General features: G+C 39.2%; 2 protein-coding genes across 6 annotated transcripts in view; both read left to right on the top strand.

Moving 5' to 3' along the window:
- The window catches only part of UBE2Q2 (ubiquitin conjugating enzyme E2 Q2), a 60555-nt gene extending 45147 nt beyond the window's left edge, over positions 1-15408 (top strand). For 3 of the 5 annotated variants that reach the window (XM_017858013.1, XM_017858010.1, XM_017858012.1), the window contains 4 exons: positions 4618-4666; positions 5123-5218; positions 11320-11386; positions 13795-15408. In XM_017858013.1, the coding sequence (XP_017713502.1) occupies positions 4618-4666; positions 5123-5218; positions 11320-11386; positions 13795-13826 (244 nt within the window). In that variant the 3' untranslated portion in view covers positions 13827-15408. The remainder of the gene's footprint in view (positions 1-4617; positions 4667-5122; positions 5219-11319; positions 11387-13794) is intronic. The other 2 variants (XM_017858011.1, XM_017858014.1) reach the window with 2 other exon arrangements.
- Positions 15409-18001: 2593 nt separating this feature from the next.
- Positions 18002-21792, top strand: part of FBXO22 (F-box protein 22) — a 32215-nt gene continuing 28424 nt past the window's right edge. Inside the window, exons 1-2 of the mRNA XM_017858008.1 lie at positions 18002-18437; positions 18816-18954. Coding sequence (XP_017713497.1) covers positions 18295-18437; positions 18816-18954 — 282 coding nt within the window. The 5' untranslated portion in view covers positions 18002-18294. The remainder of the gene's footprint in view (positions 18438-18815; positions 18955-21792) is intronic.

Raw genomic sequence — 21792 nt, 5'->3', positions numbered from 1 at the left:
TTTTTTTTTGAGACAGAGTCTCACTCTGTTGCCCAGGCTGGAGTGCAGTGGCGCAATCTTGGCTCACTGCAACCTACACCTCCTGGGTTCAAGCCATTCTCCTGCCTCAGCCTCCTGAATAGCTGGAACTACAGGCATGTGCCACCATGCCCAGCTAATTTTTGTATTTGTAGTAGGGATAGGGTTTCACCATGTTGACCAGCCTGGTCTCAAACTCCTGGCCTCAAGTGATCCATCCACCTGGGCCTCCCAAAGTGCTGGATTATGGCATGAGCCACTGTGCCCGGCCAACTATAGTGCTTTAGTTTTATGTGCTTATTTATAAAATTGTGTATGTTTACTCAGTATTCCCATAAGCATGGGAAAAGGAAGACAGGTCATTTTTTTGTTCAAAATCTTAGAGAAAAAAAATGATCAAGGAAAAGATTTGGAAGAAATTTGCAAATTCAGAATAAATATATAAAAACATTTTTATCAGCCAGATGCGGTGGCTCACGCCTGTATTCCCAGTGCTTTTGGAGGCTAAGGCAGGTGGATCATCTGAGTCAGGAGTTTGAGACCAGCCTGGCCAACATGGCAAAACCCCGTCTCTACTAAAAATACAAAAATTAGCTGGGCATGGTGGTGGGTGCCTGTAATCCTACCTAGTCGGGAAGCTGAGGCAGGAGAATCGCTTGAACCCAGGAGGTGGAGGTTGCAGTGAGCCGAGATTGCCCCATTGCAGTCCAGCCTGGGCAACAGGGCGAGATTCCGTCTCAAAAAAATTTTTTTTTTATCAGAACATTTTAAAATGTGATTATAAAATTGACCAGTATAGCTTTTCAACATTTTATTGTAAGAATTCCAAGAATTTAAGTTTATGACCTTAGTTTACCACCTAGAATAGAGACAAATACATGAAGTTATGAATAATGCCATTTTCAATTTTAAAATCTGTTACATAGTTTCTTAATTGATTCTTTTTTGCCACGGTGTTATTGTTCTCATTATTCAAATGAATAATTTGAATAATAAGTCAGCTTGTGATCTACTCAAATAAATCTTCTGATTCCTAGTAAAGTGTTTTTCATTATACCAAATGCCAACTGTGTAAGAGGGGATTAAAAGTACTAAGTACTCCATTGATTATCAGATGCTAACTATGGACTTAATTTATCAGAGGTTTAAAGCAGCAAAGAGTTGCTCTGGCAACAGTGACCTGAAGACTTCATGAAGTAGGTGGGATCCCAGTTAGGCAGTGAAATGTGAGTGGGGTTTGGTCAGCTGGTGGAGGTTGAAGGAAAATGATTTACATAGGTGAAAAATAAACACAATCAGTTATCTAGGAAAGAGAATGAGATACTCAAAAGTATACCAGACCAGTTTGAACTATAACACAAGGAGGGTAGGACTTATGTAGAAGAGTTGTAGGAAATAGTGCTGATGTAATATCTTGTACTTAAACAGTTCTGTGGACTGGTGACAGACCTTCTTTTTCCCCTCTGCTAAGTAAACTATCACCCTGGCTATTCATCTTTCTGTATAACTGAGAAATGGGAGTAACAGTAAAGAAACTATTGTAAAGTAAATCTGGTGACAGCAAAAGAGAATAGGAGACACGTTGTGCTCACAGAGCCTAGAAGAGTGTGATAGTAGTTGAGGACCACACTGTTGTCTTAAGAGTGAAGTGAGGAGAACCTACATTGGTTTGGTAGTCATTGGAGTGGAAGGAGGAATGAAATGTGAAAGCTCATTGGAGGCAAAATCAAAATGGCTTGGTCTTCATAGTGAACTATTAAGTGAAGAGGAGGAATTATTTGCTGACTTGGGAAGAAGTAAAAGCTTGCCATTTCAGTCAGGGTAAAGCTTAAGCATTGTGTGATTCCAGATAGATTATTGAGCAGTTTTCTATGTATTTCATATCCCACATCTTCTAGTTATGACCCTATTTCTTTATTTCTTGACATAGCCAAACATTTTTTAAACTAACAGCTTTATTGTGATACAGTTTATATATTATAAAACTCACCCTTTGAAGTGTACAATTCAGTGGTTTTTAATATATTCAGAGTTGTGCAGCCATTACTACTACCTAGTTTCAGAACATTTTCATTACTTCAAAAGTAAACCCTGTACTGATAGGCAGTCACTCCCTATACCCGTCTCCCCCACCATTGATTCTGGCAACCTCTCATCTAATTTTTATCTCTGTAGATTTGCCTTTCCTGGACATTTCATATAAATAGAATCATACAAAATATGGCTTTTTGTGACTCGTGTTTTTTACAGTGATTTTTAAGTGAAATATCCGAAGAGGCTAAGCTTAGGATAGTGTTTGCTGTACAACTTTGGCAACTGAACTTTTTTAAAGTTGAAAATACTGTATTACTGTGTCCATACATATGGCATGTTATCCTTAGATGACCCTTACTTAGATCATTAATGTTTTTTTCCCTAGTATTCTTGAACTGTCTCAGTATTCAGGAGGAACCCTTTGGAGGCAAAGAGCAGTAAGAATTTGGAACACATGTTGACAAAAGGAATGTCATTTAATACAGAAGTAGAATCGGCCACTTTTAAATGTCGATGCTGCTGAAAGTGTATATTAAGGAAAAGTTTAGTTATCTTACTTTTTGTGAAGGTACTAGAACTGCTCGTCTTGTGTTCAACAAACATTTGTGTAGGTATTACGTACTTGTACAAATGCACTTTCTTTTGACCTGAAAATCCAAAAACTCCCTTTCTTCCCACCTCCTAAGACTCTGCATCCTCAAAGAAAAGTGGGGTATTTTTTTTTTTTTTTTTTTTTTGAGACCGAGTCTTGCTCTGCCGCCCAGGCTGGAGTGCAGTGGCCAGCTCTCAGCTCACTGCAAGCTCCGCCTCCCGGGTTCACGCCATTCTCCTGTCTCAGCCTCCCCAGTAGCTGGGACTACAGGCGCCCGCCTCGTCGCCCGGCTAGTTTTTTGTATTTTTTAGTAGAGACGGGGTTTCACCGTATTAGCCAGGATGGTCTCTATCTCCTGACCTCGTGATCCGCCCGTCTCGGCCTCCCAAAGTGCTGGGATTACAGGCTTGAGCCACCGCGCCCGGCCAGAGTGGGGTATCTTAAAGGAAAGGTGGTTGTGGTTGGATAATAGGTAAAATGTCTACTGTGTACTTCCTTTTCCGGAAACAAGTTCCTGTCCACCATCAGCATTTCCAAAATTTGAAGATCATGTGTGGTGTTAACTCATGAACCGATTATTAAGCTTTGAGCAATTGTGGAACCAAAATCTAAATGAGCACCTGGATCTTCTAATTCTGTTAAATCAGTGAGTGCACATTACGTACAATACTCTTTTAGCCCAGTAGGAGAGTTAAAGAGTGGAAGATAGATTTCTATGTTTCAGAAATAGAATCCACAAAGAAAAAAAAAAGTTAATCCCATGAGTCTTCTGAATTTAAGTTTTGGAGAGTTTTCTTTTAGGTTTTTTTCCCTTCCATTAATTTTCACTTTGAAAGGTCCCAGGGTTTGGGCAAAGCAAGTGGGGAGAGACACTTGCTTGGATTCTCCAGGATGGGGGAGTTGAAGAGGACTTCTTTCTCTAATTTTATTATTAAATATTGTCACTATAACAATTATTAATGTTAGTGGTCTACAGTAAAAGTTTTTAGATGCCTTCTCTGCAAAGTAATTTGGTTAGTCGACACAAGGATGCCTTTGGTTAGCTGGAGTGGAAGATGTGCAGGGTAGAGTGGTCTTGGCAAGTCTTCTGGGGGGAAATACAGCATTTGGAAGGGTAGGAGGCAGAAGGAATCTCAAACAAGGGAAAGGTGTGGGCAGAGCCCCAGAGGACAGAACAATTTGTGGTGGACTTGGTGTCCACATAGACCTAATCAGTGGTCTTAGCTTTTGTGTTTTCAAAATTACCACAGTTTTTGTTCTAAAACTATCATTCCCTTGATTTTTTTAGGCATGATATTTATGTATTTTGAAATTTAACATTAAAGGAGAAATGAAATTTTGAGAAATATAAAGGTTAAAAAATCATTACCTAAATAATGATTTTCTAATGGGAGATTTGGTACATCCCCAGAAGTTATCTTTGGTTCAGAGAATAGTCTTCAGGCCTAGAAAGAGCTTAAGGAATTCCAGAGAGGAGCTCCATGGTCAGAACCATTTGATTCTCACAATAGAATGGGTAAAAACAGTTTGAACCATAAAGCCATGCAGATGTTCATAGCATGGATAGGATAAGGTCACTGTCACTGTCAGGGGAAAAACTCTTGGCTGTAACATCATGGTAGAGTTTCAGATGTAAAGAACACGCGAATGCCATTTAAGGAAACTGGTTCTTCTGCCCCTCTTCTTTGGAATATTTAGGGCTAAGTTCTTAGTTACTGATACCATACAAATCTGAAAGTTTTATGTTCTAAGAACCATTAGAAAAAATTAACTAGAATTTCAGAGGGATTATATTAGTGTGATAACATTAGAATTTTTAAGTTACCCATAGTCCTATATCCCTAACAACTGTTTTCATGTTTGCATGTTATTTTCTCATCTTGTATGCATATTTTCTTGGTAATGGCACTTAGAAATTGTTTAAGGAGGAATAATTTTCGAGAATTTTGTATGACTCCTTTTTTCTTTTTAAGGTATGTATTGGGTGGAGGAGCATTATGTATGGAACTTCTCACAAAACAGGTGACTTTTTTCTTACGGTACTCCATTTTCACCCACAATTTAGTGTTTTGATCATGTAAATTAGATTGTAAGTAGAAAATTCTTTAATAGCTCCTACTTTTAAAGAAATTTTAGTTTATTTTTAAAATAGCTTCTACTTTCAAGAATGAAAAGGTAAACCAATAAAATGACATTGTACTTGCTGCTGAATCTATGCTAGGATAGGCATTAAGAGTGACCCTTTATTTAAGGTTCTAATTTGCTCATGTTGGGCACTTAGAACATTGGTTTGTTGTTGTTTGTTTTTTTTTTTTTTTGGTGAGATTCTGGAAATGTTCCAATTTTACTTTTTCCCCTTGACTATAGACTTTTTAACACCGATTTGCTGCTGTTGAGTTACATACCATTTTGTTAGGCCTTCCCAAGTGGGAATCAGAAATACTGCTGTATTTTAGAGATATTTTGTTCTTCCTGTAGGGCTGGAGCAGTGCCTACTCAATAGAATCAGTCATCATGCAAATAAATGCCACCTTAGTCAAAGGTAAAGCCAGAGTGCAGTTTGGAGCAAATAAGGTACTTTTGTTAAGAATTTTACATAAACCATAAGATATATTTTATATTTATGAGCTTTCTTCCTGTCTTGACTTAATTCTTTTTTGAGATAGTTTCATTTTCATTTGGTTTGTTTTCTTCTTGTTACAAAAGTGATCTATAGAAAATAAGGAATTATAAGACAATTAAAGATACTAATTGATAATCACTTAATGATTTAGTATCTGTTCTTTTAGTCTTTGTTATATTTGCTGTAGATAAACATGTCTACAGTTGTAAACTTATTATTGGTATGTATACTGTAGTAAATTAAAAATTATATGTACTTTAAAGTTTTAAAAAATAGAGTTCATGTTATAGAACTAATTCCTGGTAAGCTTTTATGTGCTAGGCTCTAGTCTTTTCATTTATTTATTTTTACTTTTTTTCCTCTGTGCCTATTCTTACCAAGTTTTTTTTTAATCTTTTACTTTTTATTAACTCTTTCAATCCTCTTAATAACTTAAAAAGTAGATGCTATTATTATCTGCATTTTGTAGATGAGGTAACTGACGCATACAGAAGTTAGTTAGACAACTTGTCTGAGGTGACAAGTGACAGAAAAAGGATTGGAACCAGACAGTCTGGCTGCCCTAGGCCCAACCAAGGGGAGCTGAGAGCAAGCCATGGGACATAAGGATGTTGTTCAGGCTGTTTTTCTTTTCAGTTAACATGAAACATAGGCTGTAACATTAATTTTAGGACATAAGTGAGACAGCCTTCCAAAACCAGAGGTTTGTTAACATGACTTTTAACAATTTGTGGTTTAAAGGCAAGATGGTGCTCTCAGAAGCTTCCATTCACTGTGGAGGGAATGGTAGTTGAGTTAAATAGTGAAATCCTGGAGCACACAGTCTTTAGGGCAGCTTCTGACCTATTTCTATGGTCAGTGAAAGGCATCTGTCTTTCTGCTGCCCATAACCTCCACTTATTCTCACATAGAATCCCCTAGACTGTGATCACATTCAGATGAGAGATCTGTTTTGTTTTTTCCAGGGTAGGAGAAAGTGAGTCACTACCTATACTAAGCAGTCTAGTCTCCTGTGTATAAATGAGCAAGGTTGGGGAGCCAAATCTCTTGGAGAATCTCAGGATTATACAAGATGGTAAAGTGGTCTCATGTTAGTTGCATCCACAGCTGTCATCAGAAGCAGACTCAGATATTTTTTGTAGGAAAGCATCTCTAATTTAAGCCTGTAGGATTCCCAAAGATTAAAAGAATTCACTCCAATCATAGCATTCAGGTAGTCAACCCAACATATTTGAGAATTGTCAGAAATAATAAGTAATAGATATGTTTCCCAAAGACAGTAAGTTTTGGATTTATCAGATACAAAACACATACTTCAGATATTAGAATTGTGAGAAAATAGTTACATGTGAAATCTAAAATAAAGAAAAAAAGATGGAATCATAAAATTGAGCAAGCAGTAAGACCGCCAGGAATGATGAGGAAGACCTGAAAAGAAAATGGATGAAATAGAACTTATAGAAATAAAAAATATAGATGGGTATGGTGGCTCACGCCTGTAATCCCAGCACTTTGGGAGGCCGAGGCAGGAGGATGGCTTGAGCCCAGCAGTTGGAGACCAGCCTGGGCAACGTGGTGAGAACTCTTCTGTACAAAAAATACCCCCCTCCACCCTAAAAACCAATTAACTGGGTATGGGGTACCTGTCTATAGTCTCAGCTACTCAGGAGGCTGAGGTGGGAAGATCACTTGAGCCCAGGAGGCCGAGGCTGCACTGAGGCATGTTCACGCTACTGCACTCCAGCCTGGATGACAGTGAGACTCTGTCTGAAAATAAAGAAAAAATGTAATTGTTGAAATAAGAAACTCAGTAGATTAAATACCAGAAGAGAATTAATTGATTAGATGATTATCTCAAAAAAATAAGTTAGAATGTTACACAGAGAGACATGAGGATAGATGATAGGGCAGAAGTTGGTGGGGTTGGTGGGGAGAGATCAGAGTGAGGTCTAAAATATGTCTTAGTGGAATCCCAGGAGGAGATATTAGAATTATACTAGAAAGTGAGAGAAATAGAAGTTCTAAAGGTGATAGAAGCAAGTCTACATAAATCAGTCATAACAAATGTAAATGGACTAAAGTTACCAGTTAGATTAAAAATCCAGCTGTTTTAATCTTTATATTTATATTTAATCTTTATATTTAATATATAAAGGTATAAAAGGTTGAAAATTTTATAAAAGAGAGTGATAAAGATATGCCAGTATATATTAACCAAAAACAAATGACGTAGCTTTAGTATCAAACAAAATAGGATTCTGGAACAGAAAGCATTAGTAACAATTTGATGATAAGTCTGTTAATTAGGAGGATATAGCAATTTTCGTATTTTATGTACCTATCACAATAGCCTCAAAATACCCAGGAAAAACTGATAAAACCACAGGGAGAAGTTGACAAGTCCACTATCATAGTTGGAGATCTCAACATACCCTGCATACTACTAGTCAGATAAACAGAATGCCCATATGTAGATTTGAATAACCAGTGAACAGGCATGGTATAATGGACATAGACCTCAGTACCTAATAGTTAGATATAGATTGTTCTCAAGTATTTATGGACTATGGGAGAAAAATTAATTATAAATCCATAAAATCAGAAGATTTAAAAACAGTTGGTACCATACACACCATATCATTTAAATATGAAGCGGTTAAGGTTAGAAGGCAATAATGAAGAGATTAACAAAAAGCTATGTGAATTTGGAAATTAAACACAGTTGTAAATCATGGTTTTAAAAAGTAAAATGAAATTTTAAAATGCTTAGAATTGAACCATAATTAAAATACTAGAATTCTATCTATTCCTCTCTCCCCTTTTCTCCCTCCCTCTTCCTGTCTGGAACATTCAAGAAACTAATCTTTTTCAATGCACACCTCAAATACTGAAAAACAGAAAAGGACAGATGTCATTCTCTGATCTTAGTTACATCTATAAGTTAATAATAAAACCAGAAAACAGGTATTTCTTTCTGGAATTTTATAACTCATGCAAACAGCCCTTAGGTCAAACAGGGCTTCAAAATTAAAACTGCAGAATATCTACAGAATAGCAATAATGCAATCATTACTTATCAGAGACTAAAGGAGAGCTTAGAGGAATGTTCATTGCCAAATCCTTATGCCATTAAGAAAAGAATGAAAATGAATCAAGCCTCTAACTGATTGCTAGACAGGACAATGAAAAACCCTGAAGGAGGCCGGGGACGGTGACTGACTCCTGTAATCTAGCACTTTGGTAGGCTGAGACAAGTGGATGACCTGAGCTCAGGAGTTCAAGACCACCCTGCGGAACATGGTGAAACCCATCTCTGCCAAAAAAACAAAACACGAAAATTAGCTGGGTGTGGTGGCGGATGCCTGTAATCCCAGCTGCTTGGGAGGCTGAGGCAGGAGAATTGCTTGAACCTGGGAGATGGAGGTTGCAGTGAGCTGAGATCCAGCCACTGCACTCTAGTCTGAGTGACAGAGCAAGACTCTGTCTCTTAAAAGAACCTGAAGGAAAGCAGAATGGGGAAATTATTAAAGATATACAAGCAGAAATCAGTGAGTTAGAAGAATAGGAAGGGCTAGACCCACAGTACAGTAAAGCCTCTGCAGAAACATTTGTTTAAACTGGGCGTTTGAGTACCTTGCTACTGATATTGAGACTGGGGAAGGCCAACATTCTTATTTTCTCCTTGTGTTTTGGGTGGTGGGCAGTAGGGTTGGAAAGTGACTACTTCACAGTCATTTGGGAATTTCAGGGTATATATATATTTTTATGTACAGTTTGTTTCTGAATCTTATTTTTGTCCTTTTGTGAAAATACTAAAAAAAAAACCACTTTTTCATTAATGTTAAGAAAAATGTGTTACTATACATTTTATGTTTAGTTTATTAGGTGCATTATGGCAGGGCTATACTATTTTATTTGTGTGTGTGTGTGTTTTGTTTGTTTTGAGACGGAGTTTCGCTCTCATTGCCCAGGCTGGAGTGCAATGGTGTGATCTCGGACTCACTGCAACCTCTGCCTCCCGGGTTCAAGCGATTCTCCTGCCTCAGCCTCCCAAGTAGCTGAGATTACAGGTGTGCGCCACCATGTCCGGCTAATTTGGTATTTTTAGTAGAGATGGGGTTTCTCCGTGTTGGTCAGGCTGGTCTCGAGCTCCCGACCTCAGGTGATCCAACTGCCTCAGCCTCCCAAAGTGTTGGTATTACAGATGTGAGCCACCGTGCCGGCCGGCTTTACTATTTTAAAGAGCTCTAGACGTTGAAAAAGACTACCCTGTAGAAAAATAGGAAAAGTTCTTCCATAAATTTAACATGTTAAAAAAAATAGGAAAAGGGTATAAAAAGTCTGTTTACAGGAATAGAAATAAATGGTTCATGAACATATTGGAGACATGCTCAGTCTCACTCAGTAATAGAAATACAAATTAAAGCCGGGTGTGGTGGCTCACGCCTGTAATCCCAGCACTTTGGGAGGCCGAGGCGGGTGGATCACAAGGTCAGGAGATCGAGACCACGGTGAAACCCCGTCTCTACTAAAAATACAAAAAACTAGCCGGGCATGGTGGCGGGCACCTGTAGTTCCAGCTACTCAGGAGGCTGAGGCAGGAGAATGGCATAAACCCGGGAGGCGAAGCTTGCAGTGAGCCGAGATTGCGCCACTGCACTCCAGCCTGGGCGACAGAGCGAGACTCCGTCTCAAAAAAAAAAAAAAATACAAATTAAAACTGTACTGGGAGTCCATCTAGTGTATTGTCAGAAATCTACAAATATTTGAAGCACTGCACTGGTGAGGCTGCATCAAGGCACTCTTACGGATGCCTGGTGGGCAGACACATTTGTGCAGTTATGTAGAGGGCAGTTTAGCACTATCTCAAAATTACTAAGGCATGTATAACTTTTGACCCAGGAGCTCTACTGTAGGACATTTTTACCAGTACTCAGCAGATATACGTACAAGGTTGCTCATGGCAACATTATAACAGCAAAATACTGACAACCTGATGTCTACCATTAGGGGACTGATTAAATATTTGAATATGCATGTAATAGAAATATTTCAGTGTTTAAAACAGGTATGTTCTATACTGATTTGGAACATTCTCCAGGATATGCTAGATGAGAAAAGGGGCAGACCAGTGTCTGTAGCATGCAACTGTTAGTGAAGGAAAGCCGGGGACAATGGCTAATAACAGTGGGCTGTACATGAATATTTTTGTATAATCTTAAAGAAGGACATAAAAGAAATTAGTAATAGTGGTTAACTTGTGTGGAGGAAGGGGGTTGAATGGGAGGAAACTGGGTGTTTAGGGTACAAGTAGGAGGGAGAGTTTCACTTAGGATGTAGACATTTTTGAGTCTTGTGCTGTGTGAATTTATTATGCAAAAAATTCTGCGACATAATATAGTGGACAGATGGGTACCACTATGGAGAGTGTTCTGGTATATTCGAAGTGAAGATATAAGTTGGTTGTATGGTGACAAAATCCTAGATTTGGCTCCTTAAAAAGATTGTATATTTTTATCAAAAGAGGGCTCCTTTAGTAAGCCAGGTGCCAATTACGGGCATTCTTTAGATTTCTAACTTAAAATGTCATTCATATGTATAGTCCTGGAAGCTTAATATTTTCTTATCTGAAAGTAATATTTTGTAGTTATTTTTAAAATAGAAGCTACATGAAGAGCGTTTGAGTTTTGTTAACATCCAGATATAATCCTTTAACTTGATTCAGCAATAGACTCTAGAACCAGACAGACTCTTTCAGACAGACTCTAGAACCAGAAAGCTTTGTACTTGTCCAATGGTAGGAAGACTTATAAAAATGAACTGTGAGGCTTGTTGATTTTTATTGGGGTACAATTTTGGTTTTGTTATTTTATAAATTTGTAGAGAATAATGAACTTGAGAAATGAGGCTATTAAGTTAAAAAAAATTGTTTTTGAAATGGAGAGTCAGTTTTCCTGTGTTCTTTTAAGCACAGTGTGATGCATTCATAAATTTATTATAATAATTTTCACCTAATTACACTTTTGATTTAAAATGTGTAATTCTCTTTCAGAATCAATATAATCTAGCAAGAGCCCAACAATCTTATAATTCCATTGTACAGATACATGAGAAAAATGGTATGTTTAATTCAATAAGTGTTTATTGCCATTTAAGAAGTTTTAGATAATGTATTAATATTTACCGTTTTATTTTCTGTTTTGCTTTAGTTTCTTAAAGTACTGTTACCATAGTGAAAAAAACTTGGCTGCATACAAAAACCTTTATTTATTTTATTTTATTTTATTTTATTTTATTTTATTTTATTTTATTTTATTTTATTTTATTTTATTTGTTTCTTGAGATGGAGTCTCGTTCTGTCACCCTGGCTGGAGTGCAGTGCTGCTATCTTGACTCACTGCCAACTCTGCTTCCCAGGTTCATTCCATTCTCCTTCCTCTGCCTCCTAAGTAGCTGGGACTACAGGCGCCTGCCACCATGCCTGGCTAATTTTTTTTGTGTGTGTTTTTAGTAGAGATGGGGTTTCACCATGTTAGCCAGGAAGGTCTTGATCTCCTGACTTTGTGATCCGCCCGCCTCGGCCTCCCAAAGTGCTTGGGATTACAGGTGTGAGTCATCGCGCCACAAACCTTAACATTGTACTTCAATCAAAATTTTTGTATCCTATACACTTGACCTAGGTATCTCAGAGTCAGAATCAAGATTTTTTTTTTTTTAGTAGATTAATGCATGACTCACTTTACTTACTTGAAATCAATGGTTGTAGGAATTGAGTTAAAGGCAACTCTTTATAGATGGAGTTCTTGTTGTTACAACTGGAGTGCAGTGGTTGTTTATAGGTGTGATCATAGTGGACTGCAGCCTCAAGCTCCTGGGCTGATGTGATCCTCCTGCCTCAGTCTCCCCAGTAGCTCGGACTGTAGGTACAAGCCACCATGCCTGTAAAGTATTCTTTACTTTGCTAGAAATGTGTCAGTTTGTGACTTAAGATTTGTGTTTTGTGCTCACTTATTTTAATGACAAAGCAAACTTGTCACTTTTTCAGTGATTGCTTACTTACGGCAATAGTATTCAAAACAAAATTTTCAAGCAGAAGAGAGAAACGATAAAATTTGAGGACAAGGCCACGTTTTCATAATAATAATTTCTAGCACACAAAATTAGTAGATCCAAAGAAACCTGTGTACTACTTTGATACTTTATAGATCTTGGCATATTCATACTGTTCTAAAGTTTCATACTAAACAGTACGTAGTCTAATTTGCCTTTTTATGGAGAGCTTAGGTTTTTGTGGAGCCTGGGAAACAGATTTCTTATTTTATTTCTTAAACATTACAACTGGCATTTTAAAATATTTATAGAAAATGCTGTATTTGAGAGTATGTGAGTATGTGTAAGCTTAGCTGTGATGAAAGAGTAATAGATTCAGAATCAGGAGAGATGACTTCTAGGGATTTTTTTAATCTTAAAAAATTTTTTTTCTTATTTGTAAAAAATTGACACGTTATACTTACTGTGTACAAAGTTTTGAAGTATACATAATTGTGGAATGACTAAATCTAGCTAATTAACCTAGGCATCACCTTACATAGTTATCATTTTTATGGTGAGACACTTTACATCCACTCTTAGCATTTTTCAAGAATACAGTATATTGTTAACTGTAGTCACCATGTTGTACAATAGCTCAAGATGGATTCTAGTCTGGCTTGCTACTAACTCTGATTTTAGGCATCATCATTTAGTTACTGCACCTGCTGCGATGGCTTCCTTATCATTGGTGAAATGATGTCATGGCTCTGATAACAGTCCAAGTTCCTTATATTCTAAATTGCCAGGATTTTGTTTGGGGAAATAAGTACTTTCCATGAGGCTTACTTTCAAGTATAGAACCGAAGTGGAATAAAACATTCTTTTAGTCTAATATTCCACAGTCATCTTTAGCTAGAGATACCATTAATACAGAGCTCTTGTGTTGAAAACTCAAGTACAATTTATTCATAGAAAATAACTTTCTGTTGTGAAATAGCAAAATGCAGTGTTACCAATCCAAGTATAAGTTTAATTTTTACAGTAGGCTGGGTGCGGTGGCTCACACCTGTAATCCCAACACTCTGGGAGGCAGAGGTGGATGGATCACCTGAGGTCAGGAGTTGGAGACCAGCCTGACCAACATGGTGAAACCCCGTCTCTACTAAATACAAAACAAAACAAAAAACATTAATGGGACATAGTGGCGCATGCCTGTAATCCCAGCTACTTGGGAGGCTGAGGCAGGAGAATTGCTTGATCTGGGAGGTGGAGGTTGCAGTGAGCTGTTTGCGCCATTGCACTCCAGCCTAGGTAACAGAGCAAAACTCTGTCTCAAAAAAAAAAAAAAGAAAAGGAAAAAGAAAAAAAAATTTATAGTAGATTTAAACACCAAAATTATGAAGAGAGACTGTAGCTAGCCTTATTATATGCCAGTTCTTCTAATTTATTTAAGAATTAAGTATTTTAACTTTTTTTTTTTTTCATTCTATTTCAGGCTGGTACACCCCTCCAAAGGAAGATGGCTAAATATGTTGACTGTTGTGTGTTTGGACTAATGTTGCTTTAAAGAAAATCTTAACCAATATGCAGACACAAGCTTTGAGTGCCCCTATTACAGCAGTACTGAAGACGTTAGTTAATAGATATTTTAGTGGATAATCTGTCATCTGACATCCAGTATGAAGTTACAGCCTTTGCATTTTGCTCATTTTAGATATCTTGGACTGAGTAGTGGGGCCTTTATTGTATTTCTCCTGATAAATACACATACTGGCCACTCCTTATCTCTTTTTCTTGAAAAATGAACTTTTAAAGCAGCCAAGTCAGCGTCAGGCTACCGAAGTTGAGGCTTTAGAGTACCTTTCCTATATTGAGCCCATGGGTTACAAGGATTTGCAATATATTGTTCCATTTACAGCCAATACAAGTTTAATCGATGTTCAATATTGGTTTAGAAAATTTTAAGGCCTTCTAAATCATAATAGCTCTTTCATGTCTAAAACCATTTTATGATATTGCCAAAAGGATAGGAAACCTACTCATTAAATTGTTAAACTTTTTAATGACTATGTGAAGATATGAATTGTTTCCTGAAGATAATACTCTTAATTGAGTTACATTGTACTTCTTAGGCAAAGCAGTGTAAAACTATATCAGTGAAGGCTTGCAAGTAGTGATTTCCACTGGGGCATCAGAGTCTTGCTGGGCTGAATCTGCTGCTTGTTGGTTCAGTGTTTCTTGTGAACAAGAGCCACAGTATAGAACTTAAAGTTATTTAAAATACTAAGTCATCTTACGTTTCCATTTTATTAACGGGATGTTGCAATCATTTGTAAACTAATAAACTTATAAAGTGATTGGCACAAGACTCCTTGAGCAAAAGCTGCGCAGTTAAGTACAAAAAGATACTTAATTTGGAGACTCTTACAGTTATTTTGCCATAGTCAAAACAATGGCTTTTACATTGAAAGATTAATAGAAACTCTACATGTTAATTTTGATAGAACCTGACTCAAATCAAGATACTCTCCATTTTATTGCCTTACCTGAATCAGTCCTTTTTGGTTGGTAATAGATTTTTTTAATACACCCAAGTTTGATTTAAAAGTAAATTCTAGTTATTAAGCACTTTTAACAAGAAATCCAGAAGCACATTTTTCTGCACAAACCAGTTACAAAGTTCAAAAGTGTTTCTTATGCATTTGCTTTGAGATTCAGTTTTTAACTTTGTAAACCACATCTGAGAGACTTGTCATTTCTGCATTATTGTGTGTGTTTAATTTCTTTTGATTCTATTTTGGTTAAGAGAGCAGTAAATTTTCTGGTATTCTTGTTCACTTGGCTACATTTGTATAAAGTTCTCATTGCCAGCTGCTCAGATAACAAGTGACAAGGCAGAATTCTTTAAAGCAGTAAAGTTCCTTAAGCCTAAGGCTAAATCTTGAATACATTGTTGAATTCTTTAATATCCTGATGGAAAGCAGATTGATAGCTGCACATTTGGCATGCTTTGTTTTATGGATTTTATTTTTAATTGCAGATTTATTTGGCAATGTATAGTAAATTTTGTAAACTTGCATCAAGTTTATGAATAAACCATTTAAAATTTGGTTTGTGCTGATCATGGCAAGCAAAAAAAAGATTACTTTCTCATTTTCCCTCATAAGAAAACTCTGCTTGATGTGTTTGTAGGCTCTATTGAGTTTCTGGAATAAGATATTTAAGGAGGGAAGTGGTGAGGGGAGGCTTGGAAGACAGGCAGATTTAACAAGAGAAAGTGAAAGAACCTGGAAATGGTCTGTAGAATAGTCACCTTTTCCTCAGCCTCTTCCATTCTCATTATAAATTCAAGTGCTACTTTTTCCTTATGGCTATCCTTAGTTCACCCAGTGAAAATAATCTGCTACTTCTTAGCGTTCCCATGGCCTCCTTGCACACAATTGACAGGTTATTTCACATACAAGAAGTCCAGAGGTAGGATAACTCCAGGTGTACTATACATCTGGGCTTTGCTCTGCTTCCTTGAGATTTTTCTGTGTTGGTTTCATCTTTTGGTTGCATGTTATGTGCAGCCACCTTACTTGATTCAGAGGTAGATACATGCCCCTGTTTTCTAGTGTCTCCTTAGGAGAGGAGGAAATCTCTAAAAGCACCAACCCATCAAGCACACGGCCTCTCGCCTTTCCTTGGCTACATCAGGGACCTGTGCCCACCCCTCAACCAATGGTGAAAAGAATGAAACCATCGTGATTAGTTTGCACAAATGGTTCTCAAAGCATGATTTGGGGAACACTGGAGACCCCTGAGACCATTTCAAGAGGTTTTAAAAGACTATTTTCATAATACTAAAACATTTGCCATTTTCACTCATTCTTTCATGTGTACAAGGGAGTTTTCCAGAGGCTACATGATGTGATTTTGCAACATATCAAATTCACAAGCAAATATGAGAATCTACCTGTCTTCTATTAAGACAGAAATTAAATATTTGCAAAATGTAAAGTGATGCCGCCACTGGTAAACTGTCCTCTCCCTGTTTTATATCAGCCACAAAGAAAGAACGCCCACTTTGAAAGGCAATCGGGTGTCGTTCAGTAGCCAGAGAATGGAGAAGGGGAGCTCATTCTCTCAAGGCACCGTCTCCCAGAGGGATAGGAGGCTGGGGAGTTTGAAGAGTTAGCTGAGGGCATGGGGGAGGTATGAAGGGCATGCACAGGCTGGAGTTCCAGATAAGCAGGCCATAGTCCCTGAACATGCTGCTTAGATGCCAGTGAGCTTGCTTTTTAGAGAAGAGGATTTTAGCATTATGTTAATGATCTAAAGGTAACTGGAGGGTGCCTCTTTATCTTCCTCTGGTATTCCGAAAGGGGTCAGGAAGCCCTGGTGACATCTGGGCCATCTGGCTTCCTTAAGCAGCTGCGCCTATAAATAGACTAAGGAAAAAAACTGGCTGGGCTTGGTGGTTCATACCTGTAACCTCAACGCTTTAGGAGGCGGAGGCAGAGGGATGTCTTGAGGCCGAGTTTGAGACCAGCCTGGGCAGCATAGACCCTGGGTCTACCAAAAAAAAAAAAAAAAGTCACAGCTACTCAGGAGGCTTATACCAGTGACAATGCCATACTATCCACCAGTGGGGGAAGGAGGATTTGGGAAATAGTTGTTTTCCATAAAAATATTTCGTTAATGTATAACATCTTTTTTAAAAGTTAAGATGTTCTGATTTAATTTTTAATATGGTAAATATTGATAGTCATAACACACATAAACTATTGGTCGTGTCAATATTTTAGGGTGTAAAGGGTCCTGAGGCCATAATGAGAACTGCTGATTTAGACCAAGTTTCTGCCCAAGATCTGGCGATCAAATCAGGGCTCCCTTAGGAATGAATTGGCGGGAAGAATGGATGTTAGGTGGGGACGAACCTGTGTCTGCTGTGCTTCCATTTTTTGGTGGTTCTCAGTTTGAGCATGCATCAGAATCGCCATAAAGTTTGTTAAAACATAGATTGCTGGGCCTCACCCCCAGTGTCTGATTTAGGAGGTCTGGGGTAAGGACGGGAAATGTGCTAAAACTTAGTAGTTTCCAGGTGAATCTGATGTTCCTGGCGGGGAACTGGTGCACAACTTGGGGCGTGCTTCACAGCAATAATCTCACTCAGCTACCTTAGAATGGCAGGTGGTATTTATGCCATTTTACTCATTCGAAACTTTAAACCTGAAGATTACAACGAGTTAACTAAGTTTACAAGGAATAAAGGCAGTGATTTTCACAAACTAGGACAATTTTTTAAAAGCAAACACTGTCCGTTCAAAAATTGAGCTTATGCTATTTAAACAGGCATTGGAACTATGAAGAGCAATAAGTACTACCTAGTCTCTGCAAGGAATTTGTGAATTAGAGAACGATGTAAACCCAAGAAATATGGCGGTGCCAGGGCAGTGAGAAGCACACAGGATTTATTTTTTTCACTGCAGGAGGCCTCCTGGAAAGTTGCCAGGCGCGGTGGCTCATGCCTGTAATTCCAGCATCTTTGGAGGCCCAGGCGCGAGTATCGCTTGAGCCCTGGAGTTTGAGACCAGCCTGGAGAGCACAGGGAACCCTGTCACTACAAAAAATACAAAAATTAGCTGGGCGTAGTGGCGGGAGCTTGTAGTTCAAGCTACCAGGGAGGCTGAGGCGGGAGGATCGCTTGAGCCTGGGAGGTAGAAGGTGCAGTGAGCAGAGGCCGCGCCACTCCACTTCTGCCTGCCCACAGCATTTGACCCAATCTCAAAAATGAAAAAACAGTTCCGAGCGTATTATGGAACGGATGGCTTCAACCTCGGTGTGCGGACTCCAGGCCAGGGAACTCACCGGCGTTGCCACGCCCACCGTCCCCGTCCGGCCGGAAGTGGTGCGGGCGCCTGCTCAGTGCGCGCCGGCCAGACGACCGTGTGCTGGCGTAATCGGGTACCTCCGGGCCGCCGTAGAAGTGGTTCCGGCGGGCTAGTGAGGAATGGAGTCGGTGGGCAGCAGCGGCGAGCGCTGCGGCTGCTCCTCCGTAGACCCACGGAGCACCTTCGTGTTGAGTAACCTGGCGGAAGTGGTGGAGCGTGTGCTCACCTTCCTGCCTGCCAAGGCGTTGCTGCGGGTGGCCTGGTGAGGAGAGGAGGCGGAGGCGGGAAGCTTGCCTTGGGACACGCCGTGGGCATGTCCCAGGCTGGCGGCGTGGGGAGAGACCCTGGGGACCCAGGGCTCTCCCCAGCTCCCTCGCCGTACCTGAGGTTACCCGCTACCCGCGAGGTATCTCCCAGCCGTGGTGCCCCGGCGGACTTCCCTGAGGGGCGAAGTTCCCCTTAAGGTTTTCTCCACATCTGGCTCTCCTTCGGAACCAGCGCCCTGACTGACACCTACCTCCCCCGGGGACTTTGTATCCGGCAGGGATCTCCTGCTGCTCCAGTGGGTGGGGGTTTGTGAGCTGTGGGAGAGACGAAAATGAACGTCCGTTTGCAATCCTTTGTGCGTTTGTGTCCCCAGCGTGTGCCGCTTATGGAGGGAGTGTGTGCGCAGAGTGTTGCGGACCCATCGGAGCGTAACCTGGATCTCCGCAGGCCTGGCCGAGGCCGGCCACCTGGAGAGGCATTGCTTGGTTCGCGTAGTAGCAGAGGAGCTTGAGGCAAGTAGCAAGGGGTGTCATGCACAGTCATTTGCAGGTTTGTGGTTCAGTCTTTTGAGAACTATTTTTTTTTTAATCCCAGTTTTGTTAATTCAAGGAACATCTTCTTGTGCCGGGAAAAGATTTTGTAAACATCAGTTTTAGTGACCACACGGTAAGGATGTGTCATGATTTATTTGACCGTTCATCAAATGTTGGGCCTTTTAAGTATCCACATTTTCACTATTAACAACAACGCTGTGCAGAACCTTCTCTTCACCTGCTTCCCTTGAAGCAAGTTTTTGTTGTCTGTTTTACCGGAAGACAACTGGGTGTGTCTTGCTCAGTGTAGCACACCTAGAAAGCCAAGAACCAAAACTTAAAGCCAAATATTTCAACTTTCGATCCTGTACTCTTTTGCTTCTCTGGCCCCCAACTTCAAAAGGGGAGCCAACACCTGGAGAGATGAAGACTCGGACTGTGGAGTTGGAGGGGCTGCAGGGTGCACCATCTCTCTGGGGAGTGGAAGGGAGCCCTTTGACAGTGAAGTGCCAACCTGCTACTCTGTCACTCTGTTTACTTTAGTACGACTTACAGACATAACTACGGTGCAGCTGTCACAATCAGGAAATTATCACTGATACATTTCTACCATTTTATCCTCAGACTCGGTTCAGATTTTGCCAGTTGTCCCAGTAAGGTTCTTCATGGCAAAAAGATCTGTTCCCAATTGTAAGTTGCTCTAAGTAAGTCATGTTTCTTTAATCTCCTTTGATCTGGAACAGTTTCACAAGCTTTGCTTGATTTTTCCGAATCTTGACACCTAGGAAAATTGCAGGCTATTTTGTAGAACATCCATCAGTTGTTTCTTTGCCAGGAAATAATCACAGAAGTGATGCTGTGCTCTTTGCACGGCATCCTTTAGGTGGCATGTGATTTCCATTGGTCTCGTTATTGGTGGTATTATCTTTGAGTACTCAATTAAGATGGTGCTTGCCAAGTGTCTTCACTAAAATCACTCTTCTGTAATGATTGTTTTGTGAAGAGATCATTTGAAACTATGTAAATATCGTGTTTCAATTCGTTTATTTATTTGTATCTGTACACTCTCGGAGTCTTATTTAATTCAGTGGGCTATAATCTGTTACTGATTTTGGTGCTCAAATTACGCCCCCCGCCCCACCACAGTTTGGCTAGTGGGAGCTCCTTCAGGCTGGCTTCAGTGCCTTTTTAGAGATGACTCCATTATCTTTGAGCACTTTTCTTTTTTCTGGCACAAGATGTTCTAAACTTGTCTTGGGTTTTACCTGCTTTTGTCCTGGAATTGGTCATTAAGCCCTGGCTCCTTTTGATGGAGTGTGGTATTTAGAAATCAAGGTCTAGACTCTTTAAGTGTACTCCTTGCCATTGAGGGATTTGCTGCTCCAAAGCCCAGTCATTAGACAGAGCCAAGGAGTGTATGTATGTATATACATGCATGTGTATGTATATACATCAGCATACACATATACACATGTTTACAACTATATTTCTATGTATGTGGAAACTCATGAGTTCACACAGGTGCATCCTTTTCTAATCAAATGCAGGATGCTTTCTAGTTTTGTCTCTACTCATATTTGTACCTCCCTTTTGGGCAAAGGGAAACTGGTTCTCATCATTCTTAATTTAGGTATTACCTCAATGCCCCATATGTAACCAGTCTTCTGTTTCCCCCTTCCTTGGGTGGTCTTTCTCCTTACCTTGTCTGGGCTCTGGAACTCTCATCCCAGGGAGCTGGCCAGTATCCAGAGGCAGGCTTGTAGAAAACTTTTCTTCTCTGGTGCTTTGTCCCCAACTCCTGCCATTTTTCCAGAAGTTTATCATTTGGAAAAATTCAAAATGCAAGCAGGCTTTTCCTCAGAAGTGTTCTCTGGAGCATCGTTTATAATAAGGGATACTAAAAACCTAATGTTAATTTAATAAATAAAGCTATTAAATTATAAACTGCAAGTGCATTAATGACGAGCAAATGTTGATTTTAAAAGTGAAAACAGATTATAAAATTATATATTTAGTATCATCTGAATTATTAAAGACCAAAAGGGAGAATAGAAAAGAAAGCCAAAATAGCTTTTTTTTTCTATTGAATGTTTTTAAAAAGTTTTCTCTCTGTGGTCATCGTTTTCAAATTTTTACCACAACAGGCATTATTTTTCTATAGCTTTAAGAGTTTATACATTGTAGTGGCTGTTAATAGCCAGACAGACTAAGGTATGAATCGTAGCTTTGGCATATACCAGTGGTGTGACTTTGAAAAAGCTACTTAACCTCTCTGAGCCTTAGGTGCTCCATAAAATAAAAGAAAATAATAATTTTCCTGTGCCCTTATAGAGTTGTTGTAAGGATTAAATAATGAAAAGGTAATGCATATAACACATTACTTATAGTACCAGGAGCATAAGTTCTCAATAGATACCTGTTAAATATTCTTTCATTAGTATCATTATTAAAGTTCACGTAGTTATAGTAATGCCCTTAGAGGAGTTCCTCCATTGTAGTAAACTGCTGATGAGACAAAAACATGAAAACTCTATTCAAATCATACGTGCTGTTTATTTGTGTTTTCCAAGTTATCTAGTGGACATGGGTACTTTTATAGCCATAAAGAAAGTTGATTTAACTTTTCTATTAGAAATATTTTAAAGTCCGCCCGGCACGGTGGCTCATGCCTATAATCCCAGCACTTTGGAAAGCCGAGGCAGGCAAATCGCTTGAGGTCAGGAGTTAGAGAACAGCCTGGCCAACATGGTGAAACCCCCGTCTCCACTAAAATATTAATATAAATATTTAAAATATTAAATACTTAAAAATATCAAA

This window comes from Rhinopithecus bieti, unplaced genomic scaffold (assembly GCF_001698545.2).
Source record: "Rhinopithecus bieti isolate Rb0 unplaced genomic scaffold, ASM169854v2 scaffold_47256, whole genome shotgun sequence".
In the NCBI taxonomy this organism is placed as follows: Eukaryota; Metazoa; Chordata; class Mammalia; order Primates; family Cercopithecidae; genus Rhinopithecus; species Rhinopithecus bieti.
The sequence above is the reverse complement of the archived record's forward strand: the minus strand, read 5'-3'. Positions and strand labels throughout refer to the sequence as shown.